Source organism: Schistocerca nitens, chromosome 10, assembly GCF_023898315.1.
Source record: "Schistocerca nitens isolate TAMUIC-IGC-003100 chromosome 10, iqSchNite1.1, whole genome shotgun sequence".
Lineage (NCBI taxonomy): Eukaryota > Metazoa > Arthropoda > Insecta > Orthoptera > Acrididae > Schistocerca > Schistocerca nitens.
Window position 1 is genome coordinate 168,222,027 of NC_064623.1, and position 15,092 is coordinate 168,237,118.

At 40.3% G+C, this 15,092-nt stretch overlaps 1 protein-coding gene across 1 annotated transcript in view; it reads right to left on the reverse strand.

Moving 5' to 3' along the window:
- The window catches only part of LOC126210203 (uncharacterized), a 158,945-nt gene that overhangs the window by 123,709 nt on the left and 20,144 nt on the right, over positions 1 to 15,092 (reverse strand). Inside the window, exon 3 of the mRNA XM_049939381.1 lies at positions 7,379 to 7,471. Within this exon, the coding sequence (XP_049795338.1) occupies positions 7,379 to 7,426 (48 nt within the window). The 5' untranslated portion in view covers positions 7,427 to 7,471. The remainder of the gene's footprint in view (positions 1 to 7,378; positions 7,472 to 15,092) is intronic.

Here is a 15,092-nt window from a genome sequence, read left to right on the forward strand (position 1 = left end):
CTTTGAGGTTCGCCGATGACATTGTAATTCTGTCAGAGACAGCAAAGGACGTGGAATAGCAGTTGAACGGAATGGACAGTGTCTTGAAAGAAGGATATAAGATGAACATCAACAAAAGCAAAACGAGGATAATGGAATGTAGTCAAATTAAGTCGGGTGATGCTGAGGGAATTAGATTAGGAAATGAGACACTTAAAGTAGTAAAGGAGTTTTGCTATTTAGGGAGTAAAATAACCGATGATGGTCGAAGTAGAGAGGATATAAAATGTAGACTGGCAATGGCAAGGAAAGCGTTTCTGAAGAAGAGAAATTTGTTAACATCGAGTATAGATTTAAGTGTCAGGAAGTCGTTTCTGAAAGTATTTGTATGGTGTGTAGCCATGTATGGAAGTGAAACATGGACGATAACTAGTTTGGACAAGACGAGAATAGAAGCTTTCGAAATGTGGTGCTTCAGAAGAATGCTGACGATAAGGTGGGTAGATCACGTAACTAATGAGGAGGTATTGAATAGGATTGGGGAGAAGAGAAGTTTGTGGCACAACTTGACTAGAAGAAGGGATCGGTTGGTAGGACATGTTTTGAGGCATCGAGGGATCACAAATTTAGCATTGGAAGGCACCGTGGAGGGTAAAAATCGTAGAGGGAGACCAAGAGATGAATACACTAAGCAGATTCAGAAGGATGTAGGTTGCAGTAGGTACTGGGAGATGAAGGAGCTTGCACAGGATAGAGTAGCATGGAGAGCTGCATCAAACCAGTCTCAGGACTGAAGACCACAACAACAACAATGGAAAAATTCCAGACATCCCTTGTCCCTGTGATGGATACCTGAAATATCACTATCACTGTTACTGTTGTTATTTAATGAAATAATCATCTCCTCCACTGAATTTTTCAAAACAGCTTCATTCCGCCAGCTCTTTTCATAATGCTCTGCAGATGATTGGCAGCTTTTTTCCCAGTCTTCAGTGGTGTTGTTCCTAACAGCTTCTTTTGTGAGTGCTTCAACTGCAGAGGGTAAATTTATTATTATTCCTGGCAATTTAACGTTTACTTTGGGCCCAGATTAACTCTATTGGGTTGAAATGGCAGTGGTAAGGTAGTAGCCTAATGATTGTACACCCATATGTTTTTACCAGTTCATCAATTTTGTACATGGACAACTGTGGTTTATGGAGAGAGATTTTTTTCTATAAGCTCCACCTTTTGAAAGTTATCATTTACAACGATGTTATGACACTGACATCAAACAGTCATTTCCTCCTCCTGCTTTGCCACAGTAAGTGCCTTGTCAACAACAGCTGAATGATAAGGAACATTATCTACAATTATTGGCGGTTTTCCCGGATTTTGTATGAGTGATTCTGCAAACAAATTCATCAATTTAAGGTGGTTTGTATCTTCACACAGTCTCCTGCACTCTTTGATTTAAAAAGCAGGGGATTGGTTGGGAGAAAACCTTTACAGATGCCTGCATGAAGGAGAATAAATGTATCCCATTTGCCAGAAGGCATTGCCAGTATTCCTTTAATTGTGTCATCTGTCTGTGCATGCTTGACAAAGTGACCACAACTAAGTCAGCTTTCATCAAGCCACAACTTTGTCAATATTCACATTATGGATCTACCTTAAAATCTGGCATCGCCATGCAGCTATATCCGACAACTCCATCAACAGTTTATGGCCACGGAAATATCCATAGTAAAAGTCTACATCATGAAAAACTGTGAATAACTATGTGTAACTACCTTGTAAAAGTTCTGACATCTTAAGTATGACCAATAACTTGCCTAGTGTCAGATGTTCCTTTCTGAAATAATAATCATAAACATGATGACAAATCACATCCTCCTTACATAAACAGATATTAGTAATTCACTTATCCGTACATCTTTTCTCTGGGGTTTTAAATGTTGACATTTTTCCAGCTTCCTTACATTTCTTGAACATTTCCTTCCCAGCCTGCACACCAGTGTTTTTGTTTACGTTCAAAGCTGCAGCAGTTCTACCTATTACCTTATCGATGGAGAGCAGCAGACCACCACTACGTTTTTTTTTTTTTTTTTTTTTTTTTTCAGTCTGAAAGTAGGCACATAACACGCAAACTATGTCTCTTGATTGTCCTCATTTGCCAATCCCCTGGCCAAGGGAGCATCCAACGTTTCCACTTTCAATTGACTTCCTGCTGAGATTGTTCAACTCTAAATTCGATTGAAAATCCTTAAAGAGCAATGGCAGATTATCACAGCAATTACTAAATATAGTTTAAAAATGCTGTAAGGCTGCTCAAAAATATTCATAGATGTTTTGTGAATTTCTTTACTGTCTCTTGTAAAGACATTTCAGGATTATCTTATCATCTGATGACCTGATAAATAAAAAAAATTCCTTTGTACATATGGTAGGCAGTACGAGTGTCTCCTGCTGGTCATTACAATAAGACAATTGAGAGTAATAAAATGTGAATCTCCGATACATACCATAGAGTACATATGTACAACATGACTTTAATATACCAGCCATGTATTGTCAATTGAAGCTTGAGCTTAATGCCAACAAACTGCAGTGTCAAGGGACTTTTTGGTGTGGAAGGGATGGCTGCTGTCAAAATCCAGGTATTGTTGGTGGTTAGTGGGTTTAATGTGGACAGAGTTGTGGATAGAAACATCAGAGAGGAGGAGGTCAACATCCAGGAAGGTGATATGCTGAGTTTTGGTGGACCAGGGGAAGTGGCTGGGAGAGGTGTTGAGGTTGTGAAGGAATGAAGAGAGGGTGCCATGGCCCTGAATCTAGATCATGAAGATATCACCAATGAATCTGAACCAGACTAGGGGTTTGGCATTTTGGAACGCTAGTAATGTCTCCTCTAGATGGCCCATTAATGGGTTGGCATAGGAGGGCGCCCTGTAGGTGCCACCTTCTCTCCCATCCGCTTCACCTGGTACTCATCAACCCAGCATGCGACCACCCTAGACGTTGACCACCTCCTCCTTGATGGCTCCATCCACACCTCTGTCCACATTAAACCCCTAAACTACAAATGTTATTACCTGCAGTTCAACAGCTCTCATCCCCTTCACATCAATAAATGCCTCCCATAGAGCCTGGCCACCTGGGGATAGTGTAACTGCAGTGACAAGGACTCCCTTGCCCAGTATGCTGAGGGTCTCACCAAGATCTTCACAAACAGGCACTATCACCCAGACCTAGTCTACAAACAGGTACCCTGTGCCATTTTCCACACCCCCAGGAACCAGCCACAAAGAAGTGCCCTCTTCGTCACCCAGTACCACCCCAGACTGAAACAACTAAACCGTATCCTTCACCTACCATCATACCCTGAAATGAGGGACAACCTACTTTAGATCATTCCCACTCCTCCTGGTGTCAATCACCTATCCAACTTCCACAACATCCTAGTCCATTCCAAACCCTTGCCACAAGGATCATATCCCTGAGGAAGACCCAGATGCAAGACCTGCCCAATCCATCCACAAAGCACTTCCTATTCCAGTCCCATCACAGGCTTATCCTACCCCATCAAGGGCCGTGCCACCTGTAAAAGCAGGCATGTCATATACCAAGCCTGCTGTAATCATTGCACAGCTTTTTGTAGGGGTATGACTACCAAAACCAGCTGTACATCAGGATCAATGTTCACCACCAGTCGGTGGCCAGGAGAAAAGTAGAGCACTCTGTGGCAAAATTTGCAGCTAAACATAACATGCTCGATTTCAATGGTTGCTTTACTACCCGAGCTATCTGGATCCTCCCCTCTACCACCAGCTTTACCGAACTGCACAGATGGGAGTTATCATCACAACACATTCTCTGCTCTCATAATTATCCCAGCTTCAACCTACTGTAAGATATTGTTCCCACACCCTCCACCCAACAGTTTCCACCCTCTGTGTCCTTCACCTTCTCCCCATTCTTGTCTCCCACCCTCTTTGTGTGCTGCCCTCTGCCAATGCACCAGCCCATCTTTCCTCACACCTCTCCTTTTTCGTTCTGTTTTCCCCACCTCCCTGCCACACAACATCCCAATGCTGTGCCTATTGGCAGTCTAGTCCCTGCACACTCTGCCAGACAGTACTACTCTCTCCATCAACCTGTACACTGCTATCCCTTCCCCACCACTGCCCCCTCCAGTTTGCTGCTTACATTCCATGTGACAGCTGCATTCTGGTCCAAGCTGCTAGAGATGGTGGTTATGTGTGCCTGAGGTGTGCTCGTGTGTGTGTGTGTGTGTGTGTGTGTGTGTGTGTGTGTGTGTGTGTGTGTGTGTGTGTGTTTTGATAAAGGCTGTGGTCTAAAGTTTTATGTAAGTGCCTGTCTGCAACTTAACATGTCATCTTTATGGTAAGTAGTAATCATCTTTTCCTACATTGTCAAGATGTAATTCTACAGAATGAGCATAATGACTCCCCTCACAAACTTTTAAATCAATCCAGATATGCTATAATTCAGAATTTTAATTTTTAAGAAAAAGAGAATTTCTGAAAATAAAACACATTTGTTTTCTTATTTTATTTTTCCAGTAGATCCAGGACACAATGGGTATCATTAGAAGACTTCCATTATATTTATGATTTATATAGCATGTATTGTTTAATATCCACTAAAGGCATGGATTTTGGTGAAAATGTGAACCTCTAAATTTGTCCCACACTACAGTCAGAGATGTTGGGCAGACTCCATCTTATCATAATTGAGGAGCCTTGTTCCAAAAGTTGATAAAAATGTCCAAAATTTAGATTTTTGTAGTTGCAAATCAAGCTGGTTACTATGCATGACTTGCTGAAATGGCTTCGCCAAACGCCAATATTTGCTGTTGTAATCCACAAGTTTTTGCAAAACTCGATATTTGCTCTCAGCCAGTTAAAGCAAAAATCAATTAACACAAACTATGCTTTGCTCCTGAGACACCTGAAGCAAGAAAAACAATACAGAACATGACTGACAATAATAAAGTGACAGTGTTTTCTACAAAAAAAGAAAAATGCAACATAAACTGTAGGCAAGCACTTGCTGCCAGAACCAACAATAGAAATAAATTAGCGTGTACACAACAACATTAACTCTTGGTTATTGCACAGTTCAACCCAGATTTGTCAGCTAGGAGGGACATCAAGAAAGAAGCAAAATGGGAGAAAACTGTTTTGATCAAGTACAGCATAAGGAAAAAAGTTCGCCAGATAGTATCCGTATGTGCTGTAACATTTCAAGTAACATCAGAGATATGCACCAACACATTCTCAAAATGAACAAGATCTAGTGAAAAAGAATCAATTAATAAAAAACCACAGGCTGCACCAACTGTGTGCAAAAAAGTTTTGGGCAATAATGAAGGCAGAAAATCCAAATGTGGTTAAAGAATGTTTTGATATACAACAGCCTCAGCTAATACCAAACCTCTCAGGTAGATGAAGTAATCTATTCAAGACAGGTTTGGCTACACAATTTGTGCATTTTGATTCATTTCTGAGCACAGACAAAGGAGGGGATTGCTTTTTACAATTGGCTGGAAACAGAAGGACCAAAAGGATGCAACAAAGTAGCCTCTGCTCTATTGGATTTTCTCATACATCGTGAGGCGCCCCAGCCAGGAAATGATCCATTTTTTTCCAACTCCTGTACCAGTCAAAATAAAAAATGCGTTATGATGTGCACACTAATGGTCTTCATGGAAGAAAGCAGATAATTTAATGAACTGGTACATATTCCTCTATTTGTGATCACAGCTATAATCCTGACAGAGCATTTGGTAGAATGGATAATGACTACCAGAGAAAGGAAGGTATTCTTCACCCAACTTAAAGCTATAAAATGATGGAACAACTTGGCATAGTGAAGATACTAAGTAAAGATTGTGAAACAGTGTATCTCAAGTTTATTGCACAGAAAGCCCTATGATCAAAGATGCATTTCAAAATAACTTACTCACAGAGTGATGGCTTAAGAAAAGTTTAAGGAGGAGGTATTGTTGTCAGTATTGGACACTTACGTTGAGATACAAAAATCCAGAAACTGCAACCAATAAATGAGGAAAGCAGCCACCTTCAAAAGAAGAACATCATCAGCAAGGAAAAGAAAAAGTATGTCCTAAAACTTATGAGGCATTTTAACACACCAGAAGGAGTAGTGGAATTTTATAAGAATATTGCTGAAAGGGACCAGTACAATTCCAGTTTAGTATTGTGGCAGCCTGTATTTCGTATCGCAATTGAATAGGATTTTTGCTTTGTTGCACTTTTGCTTATAAACATTTGTGAAAAACTATGAGTCAAGTCAAACAATGGAAAATCCAGGGCAGAATGTAACAATATTATGAAAAGGATAGTTGCTACTCATCATAGAGCGGAGATGCTGAGTCGCAGATAGGCACAACAAAAAGACGGTCGGAAAGGTCACAATCCTTTTCATAATACTGTGATGAGATTAAAGTGTTATATTGAAGTACAGTATTGGATTTCTGTGCAAAATGAACAATAAGGTAGCTTTCTTCATAATTAATGTTAAAGATAGAAAATAAATGGAGGAAAAATCTACTTGAATGTTTAACATTAACAAAACTTTTAACTTTACATTTATTGACTTCTGAAAAAACATGGAAACTTTATCCCTCAGTTCTAAAATCATCTTCTTTGACTTACTGCCCTTATCCCACATGGGGCGCAGGGTCGGCAGTGTTAAGTACGGATTTGGCATGTTTAATTTTAAGGGGTGGCCGGATACCCTTCCTGCCGCCACATCATAACCCCTGGGGCGGAATGAGTATACCCCAGCTGTCTACGTCTAGTGAAAATCATGAAACAGTGGGAGTGTGTGTCAAATGTTTGTGAGGTGTGGAACTAATGCGGGACATGGGTACCATCCCGGTATTCACCAAGGGGGATGTGGAAAACCAGCTAAAAACCACATCCAGCCTGGCCGGCACACCAGCCCTCGTCGTTAATCCACCGGGCGGATTCGATCCGGGGCCGGCGCACCTACCCGAGTCCAGGAAGCAGCGCATTAGCGCTCTTGGCTAACCTGGCAGGTTCCCCTCAGTTCTCAAATAATGAATGAAAATTTTAGAAAAGTATACACACAACTGGAAGCATGCCTACTAGAGCTGTGTAAATGTTAAATTATCTTGTTTATGTAATTAGCACTTAGGTACGATATTTTAAAAATATGTTTCCTAAGAAGTTTACTATTTTGTGTTTATCAAGTTTTGAAAAAATGCTCCTCAATTATTCTCACACTGATGTGCTGTTTAATAAAGCATGCACCAGAATTAGGACAGCACAAAACCTTCTCCACATTAGTTTGCACGCATCAAGAAGTGTTAACAAGCCAATGAGCGAGAATGAGGAGTTCCACCACACACCCAATCTGCTGCAGGAATCAGTCCCAGGACAACTTCTTCTTCCTCCATATGTGCCTTGCTGCTATACTTCACTGGAGATTTTGCTCTTATTTCCTGAAACATAAGCCAATAACAATTAACTGAAGCAGTATGTAATACATAGGAGATTCTCTCTTTTTACAAGCCAAAAATCACATTTCGAAGCACATTATATAGTTTTTATTTTCTTAACATTTAAAGTGTCCTACACCATGGAAGACTGAACAATGTTAGAAGGTGACTTCACGGACTGCCTCGTCTTCAATTTTTTTCATACTTGTCTCATTTGGGGCTCAGATGATTTCTGACTGCTGTTAAGTGCAAAATATTAGCTTATTAACATAATCAATGGTAGCTGAATGTGTAACATAACAAACTATTGGATCTCCAGGTAGGAAAATCAATAATGTAGGAAAAGATAGATCGCTACGTACTGTAAAGATAACATGCTTAGTTGCAGACAGATACAATTAAAAGAAATTTACACATACGCTTTCTGCCACAGCCTTCATCAGAAAAAAATAAACACACATCTTTCATTCACACAAGCAACACATCTCATGCACACACGACTGTCAACTCTCGCAGCTTGGACCACAATGCTGTTTGAGTTGGTGGTCAAGCGTGTGTGAGGTGTGCTTGCTTGTGTGAATGAATGTTATGTGTTTCTTTTTTCTGATGAAGGCTCTGGCCAAACACTTATGTATAAGTGTCTCTTAATTGTGCCTGTCTGCAACTTAGCATGGTATCTTTACGGTAAGTAACAATCTATCTTTTACTACTGTTAACATAGCAGGCTAGTTATCATAAAGCTCATCGTTCTAATCTCAGCTGTGGCAATGCACACGAGGCGGACAATAATATGGAAACAGCATGAAGAATCCATGCCCGAATGCAAATGCAGGTGCTAGACGAGCGTGCAGGCTACACTGTTGTATTTCACCACGAGAAGCACCTGTGCAGTGTCCTCAAAACATTACACATGTCAGTTGAGGTCAGTACAACGTTCTGTGTAGTTCTGAGTGCATTATTTGAAGCCGTATGAATTCGAATGTGGAAAAATTGTTAGTGCGCGTATGGTGGGTGCTTCCATAACCACAGCATCCAAAGTGCTTGGTGTTTCAAGAAGCACCAATCGAAGATTTATACAGCATACAGGAAAAGCAGAAAAACATTGTCTGCTAAGACACAACATGAATGAAAGTGTGTGATACAATAAACTATCACAGAAGAGGATTCTGACAAAAAATAACACAACAAAAGCTGCAAAAGTCACTACAGAAGTGAATGTCACATTCATAAACCCTATCAGCATCAAAACAATACAAAGGGAGCTCCATAAGCAGGGAACTGCAGGCTAGAATCCCAGAACCACAAGTAATGCAAATTCCCGTAAAAGGAAAATAAGGTGTCGAAGCCACAAAACCTGGACTACAAAGCAATGGAAGAAAGTCATTTGATCAGACGAGTCTTGTTTCACACCATTCCCAAATTCTGTCCGTGTTTACATTCTAAGAGTGAAACATGGCAGGGGTTTGGTGATAATGTGGGCAACCATAATGTAGTATTACACAGGCGCCATAGTTACTATGCAAGGTCACATTACTGCCAAGTATTATGTCATTTTAGCTGATCAGATCCATCCCAATGGACAATATTTGTTCTCCAATGTTGATGCAGTGAACCGAGATAACAAGGCCCCTGTTCACACAGATCGCATCATGCAGGATTGGCTTTGAGTGCATGAGGATAAACTGTCGTGTCTCTCCTGGCCTTTACAGGTGCCAAATCTCAATACTATTCAGCCTTTCTAGTCTACTTTGGAGAGAAGAGTGTGCGACTGCTGTCCACCTCCAGTATAGTTACCTGAACTTGCCAATATTTTGCAGGGAGAGTGGTATATGTATTTATCCATTCTGAAGTGACTGGAAACCATTTTACACACCAAAAGATTTCCTACACTGTATCAGACATGGCAATGTACATATAGTGTTTTCGGTGCTTTCATATTTTTGCCCCGCCCTTATATGTCTTCATATTCATTCACAAATGAGAAAGTTAATTAACAAATATCAAAGCATAATTTTTTAATAAAAATAACATTTTTATTTTTAGTTACTATCAGATTAAAATACAAGTATGCATTTAATTACAATTCTGTAAAAAATGTGAAACATCAAATAGAAAATGAAATGTGTTTTTAATTCTAGAGACTGAACAGTATTATTGACATATAATATTTTTTCATTCTTTCACAATAAATGTGGAATTCAAATAAAAGTACAAACAAAGAGTTGCAAACAATGAGACTTCAACCAACAATTTTAAAATTACCAGATTTTCATGTTACCCACTCACCTACTGGTGAGTGGTATGAGCTCAAATGTTTTATACTTAACAGCAACTGGAAATTTCAAGTTCTTTTTTGAGAATTGTGTCTTATCACTAGGAAATCCTCCAAGTATGAAGAAGATTGAAGAGGGCCAGTCTGTAAAGCTGACTAGAAGATGGAACTATCTTGGAATTTGGCCCACGTTATGAGGAAAATTGATTTTGTTTGCATGAGGCACATGAAAGAATATATGCAGGGTGCCTCACCTAACTTTGCCACCTCAAATATCTCTGGAAGAACAACAGACATTCAAAAATGGTTTTCACCAGCATGAACATACGGCAGGACCTTAGGAAACCAAATACTATGCGAAATTTTAAAACATAAACAAATACTGTTTATAACACAAACTTGTGTATTTTTAAATAGACACCACCCATTATTTCGTATGCAATCAATAGCATGAAAAATCACAAAAATAATGGCATTGGTTGCATCTCAATATGTCAATTGCATTCCGAGAAATTGCGAAGTGAAGTTGATGCTTGAAATAAATGAAGTGCAGAGCTAGCAAATATCCTGAGACTCAAGCATTCACCTCACGCTGCCGGTTATCGTGATTGACATACTACACCAGTGGGGCATTAATGTATGGCGTGGTACTGTATGAGAACACATCAATGGCCCATATTTCATTGATGGCACTTCTAAAGGGGGATAGTTTAGCACCTTCTTGAGCTGTACCTTACTTGAACCGGTCCGTAATGTGTCAAATAATGCGGTATCAGAATGATAGATGTCCTGCGCATAATATTTATTGTTGCAAAATGACAATTAGAGGTAACACACTTGGTTCCATGTTTCTAAATGTCATAAGTTCTGAAATATGTGGCTTGTAAAGGATAGCAACGGTGTCACAGTTTCTGACGTAATGCATCGCATGTAGTACTGTGCTCAGAGCAAGGGTTGCCTGCACTGGCACCTGTATCCTGCCGTAAACATACCAATAACACCTTCAGTGTACAAGTGTCTCCTAATCTGGTCTGCTGAACTACTCTCATACTGTAATGTAATTCACATATGTCGCCACATTAAAGCCTGTTTTTTTGTGGCTTGTTATATTTGCCATCATCTATTCGATATGCCGGCCTTCTGTAGTGAAGAAAAACTAGATATTATTTTAATTTACGGCAAATGTCACAGAAATGAAACCGCAGCTGTGACACTGTATACTGAATGCTACTCAGATCGGCAGTGTCTATCATGTCGAATGATTGGCAACATCTGCAAGACACTCACGGAAACAGGAAGCTGAACTCCCACAAAATGTCGACGTACAACGCCAGCAACTGGCAATGGAAATGAAATTGCTGTTCTGGCTGCTGTAGCACACAATCCTCTAGTGGGTGTAGGAGAAATTGCACGAGGTGTAGGAATAAGGCACAGTGTTGAAGTTGCTGTTGTTGTTGTTGTGGTCTTCAGTCCTGAGACTGGTTTGATGCAGCTCTTCATGCTAATCTATCCTGTGCAAGCTCCTTCATCTCCCAGTACCTACTGCAACCTACATCCTTCTGAATCTGCTTAGTGTATTCATCTCTTGGTCTCCCTCTACGATTTTTACCCTCCACGGTGCCCTCCAATGCTAAATTTGTGATCCCTTGACACCTCAGGACATGTCCTACCAACCGATACCTTCTTCTAGTCAAGTTGTGCCACAAACTTCTCTTCTCCCCAATCCTATTCAATACCTCCTGATTAGTTATGTGATCTACCCATCTAACCTTCAGCATTCTTCTGAAGCACCACATTTCGAAAACTTCTATTCTCTTCTTGCCTAAACTATTTATCGTCCATGTTACACTTCCATGGCTACATTCCATAAAAATATTTTGAGAAATGACTTCCTGACACTTAAATCAATACTCGATGTTAACAAATTTCTCTTCTTCAGAAACGCTTTCCTTGCCATTGCCAGTCTACATTTTATATGCTCTCTACTTCAACCATTATCAGTTATTTTGCTCCCCAAATAGCAAAACTCCTTTACTACTTTAAGTGTCTCATTTCCTAATCTAATTCCCTCAGCATCACCCAACTTAATTCGACTACATTCCATTATCTTCGTTTTACTTTTGTTGATGTTCATCTTATACCCTCCTTTCAAGACACTGTCCATTCCGTTCAACTGCTCTTCCACGTCCTTTGCTGTCTCTGACAGAATTACAATGTCATTGGTGAACCTCAAAATTTTTATTTCTTCTCCCTGGATTTTAATACCTACTCCAAATTTTTCTTTTGTTTCCTTTACTGCTTGTTCAATATACAGATTGAATAACATCGGGGAGAGGCTACAACCCTGTCTCACTCTCTTCCCAACCACTTCTTCGCTTTCATGCCCCTCGACTCTTATAACTGCCATCTGGTTTCTGTACAAATTGTAAATAGCTTTTCGCTACCAGTATTTTACCCCTGCCACCTTTAGAATTTGAAAGAAAGTATTCCAGTCAACATTGTCAAAAGATTTCTCTAAGTCTACAAATGCTAGAAATGAAGGTTTGCCTTTCCTTAATCTTTCTTCTAAGATAAGTCGTAAGGTCAGTATTGCCTCACGTGTTCCAACATTACTACGGAATCCAAACTGACCTTCCCCAAGGTCGGCTTCTACCAGTTTTTCCATTCGTCTGTAAATAATTCGCATTAGTATTTTGCAGCTGTGGCTTATTAAACTGATAGTTCGGTAATTTTCACATCTGTCAACACCTGCTTTCTTTGGGATTGGAATTATTATATTCTTCTTGAAGTCTGAGGGTATTTTGCCTGTCTCGTAAATCTTGCTCACCAAAAGGTAGAATTTTGTCAGGACTGGCTCTCCCAAGGCCGTCAGTAGCTCTAACGGAATGTCGTCTACTCCCGGGGCCTTGTTTCGACTCAGGTCTTTCAGTGCTCTGTCAAACTCTTCACGCAGTATCGTATCTCCCATTTCATCTTCATCTACATTCTCTTCCATTTCCTTAATATTGTCCTCAAATACATCACCCTTGTATAGACCCTCTATATACTCCTTCCACCTTTCTGCTTTCCCCTCTTTGCTTAGAACTGGGTTTCCATCTGAGCTCTTGATATTCATACAAGTGGCTCTCTTTTCTCCAAAGGTCTCTTCAATTTTCCTGTAGGCTGTATCTATCTTACCCCCAGTGAGATAAGCCTCTACATCCTTACATTTGTCCTCTAGCCATGCCTGCTTAGCCAATTTGCACTTCCTGTTGATCTCATTTTTGAGACGTTTGCATTCCTTTTTGCCTGCTGCATTTACTGCATTTTTATATTTTCTCCTTTCATCAATTAAATTCAATATTTCTTCTGTTACCCAAGGATTTCTACTAGCCCTCGTCTTTTTACCTACTTGATCCTCTGCTGCCTTTACCAGTTCATCCCTCAGACCTACCCATTCGTCTTCTACTGTATTTCTTTCCCCCATTCCTGTCAATTGTTCCCTTATCCTCTCCCTGACACTCTGTACAACTTCTGGTTTAGTCAGTTTATCCAGGTCCCATCTCCTTAAATTCCCACCTTTTTGCAATTTCTTCAGTTTCAATCTACAGTTCATAACCAATAGATTGTGGTCAGAGTCCACATGTGCCCCTGGAAATGTCCTACAATTTAAAACCTGGTTCCTAAATCTCTGTCTTACCATTATATAATCTATCTCATACCTTTTAGTATCTCCAGGATTCTTCCATGTATACAACCTTCTTTCATGATTCTTGAACCAAGCATTAGCTATGATTAAGTTATGCTCTGTGCAAAATTCTACCAGACGGCTTCCTCTTTCATTTCTTAGCCCGAATCCATATTCACCTACTATGTTTCCTTCTCTCCCTTTTCCTACTGTCGAATTCCAGTCACCCATGACTATTACATTTTCGTCTCCCTTCACTACCTGATTAATTTCTTTTATCTCATCATACATTACTTCAATTTCTTCGTCATCTGCAGAGCTAGTTGGCATATAAACTTGTACTACTGTAGTAGGCATGGGCTTCGTGTCTATCTTAGCCACTATAATACGTTCACTATGCTGTTTGTAGTAGCTTACGCGCACTCCTATTTTTTATTCATTATTAAACCTACTACTGCAATACCCCTATTCGATTTTGTATTTATAACCCTGTATTCACCTGACCAGAAGTCTTGTTCCTCCTGCCACCGAACTTCACTAATTCCCACTATATCTAACTTTAACCTATCCATTAACCTTTTTAAATTTTCTAACCTACCTGCCCGATTAAGAGATCTGACATTCCACGCTCCGATCCGTAGAATGCCAGTTTTCTTTCTCCTGATAACGACGTCCTCTTGAGTAGTCCCCGCCCGGAGATCCGAATGGGGGACTATTTTACCTCCGGAATATTTTACCCAAGAGGACGCCATCATCATTTAACCATACAGTAAAGCTGCATGCCCTTGGGAAAAATTACGGCTGTAGTTTCCCCTTGCTTTCAGCCGTTCGCAGTACCACAACAGCAAGGCCGTTTTGGTTAGTGTTACAAGGCCAGATCAGTCAGTCATCCAGACTGTTGCCTCTGCAACTACTGAAAAGGCTGCTGCCCCTCTTCAGGAACCACACATTTGTCTGGCCTCTCAACAGATACAGTAGTGTGTGCAAAATCTTGCATCAGCATCAGTTTCATCCATTCCATATCTCACTGCACCAAGAACTGTATGGGAAAGACTTTGAATCCTGCACTGAATTCTGTCACTTTCCACTTTAGCAGTTACAAGGTAATCCAGTATTCCTAAGCAATACGTTGTTTACGGACAAGACTCCATTTACAAATCATAGTAATGTGCATCTACAGAACACGCACTACTGGTCCACGCAAAATCCCCACTGGATTCGCCAAGTTCCTCATCAACGAAATTGGAGTGTCAATGTTTGGTGCGGTATCATTGCTAACTGTATTGTAGGTCCCTATTTTTACCATTGAACATCGAATGGACAGCGATATGCATCACTTCTTCAACACACACTAGCACTCCTCATGGAGGATCTAGGATTGGAAACTCATCTATCAATGTGGTTCGAACATGATGGATGTCCTGCACACAATGAAAAAGTTGCCAGAGAAGTTCTAGATGCGACATTTCCAAATAGGTGGATGGGGCGAGGAGGTACTGTGCGAAGGCTGGCATGGTCCCCAGACTTGAGGCCATTAGACTTCTTTCTCTGGGGTGCAGTGAGAGACAGAGAGTATCAAGAGCCCCCAATGACAGTAGAGGATATGTAACATCGTATTACTGCGACGTGTGCAGAAATATCTGTAGAAACTCTACAATCTGTGCAACACTCTCTCGTTACCTGTC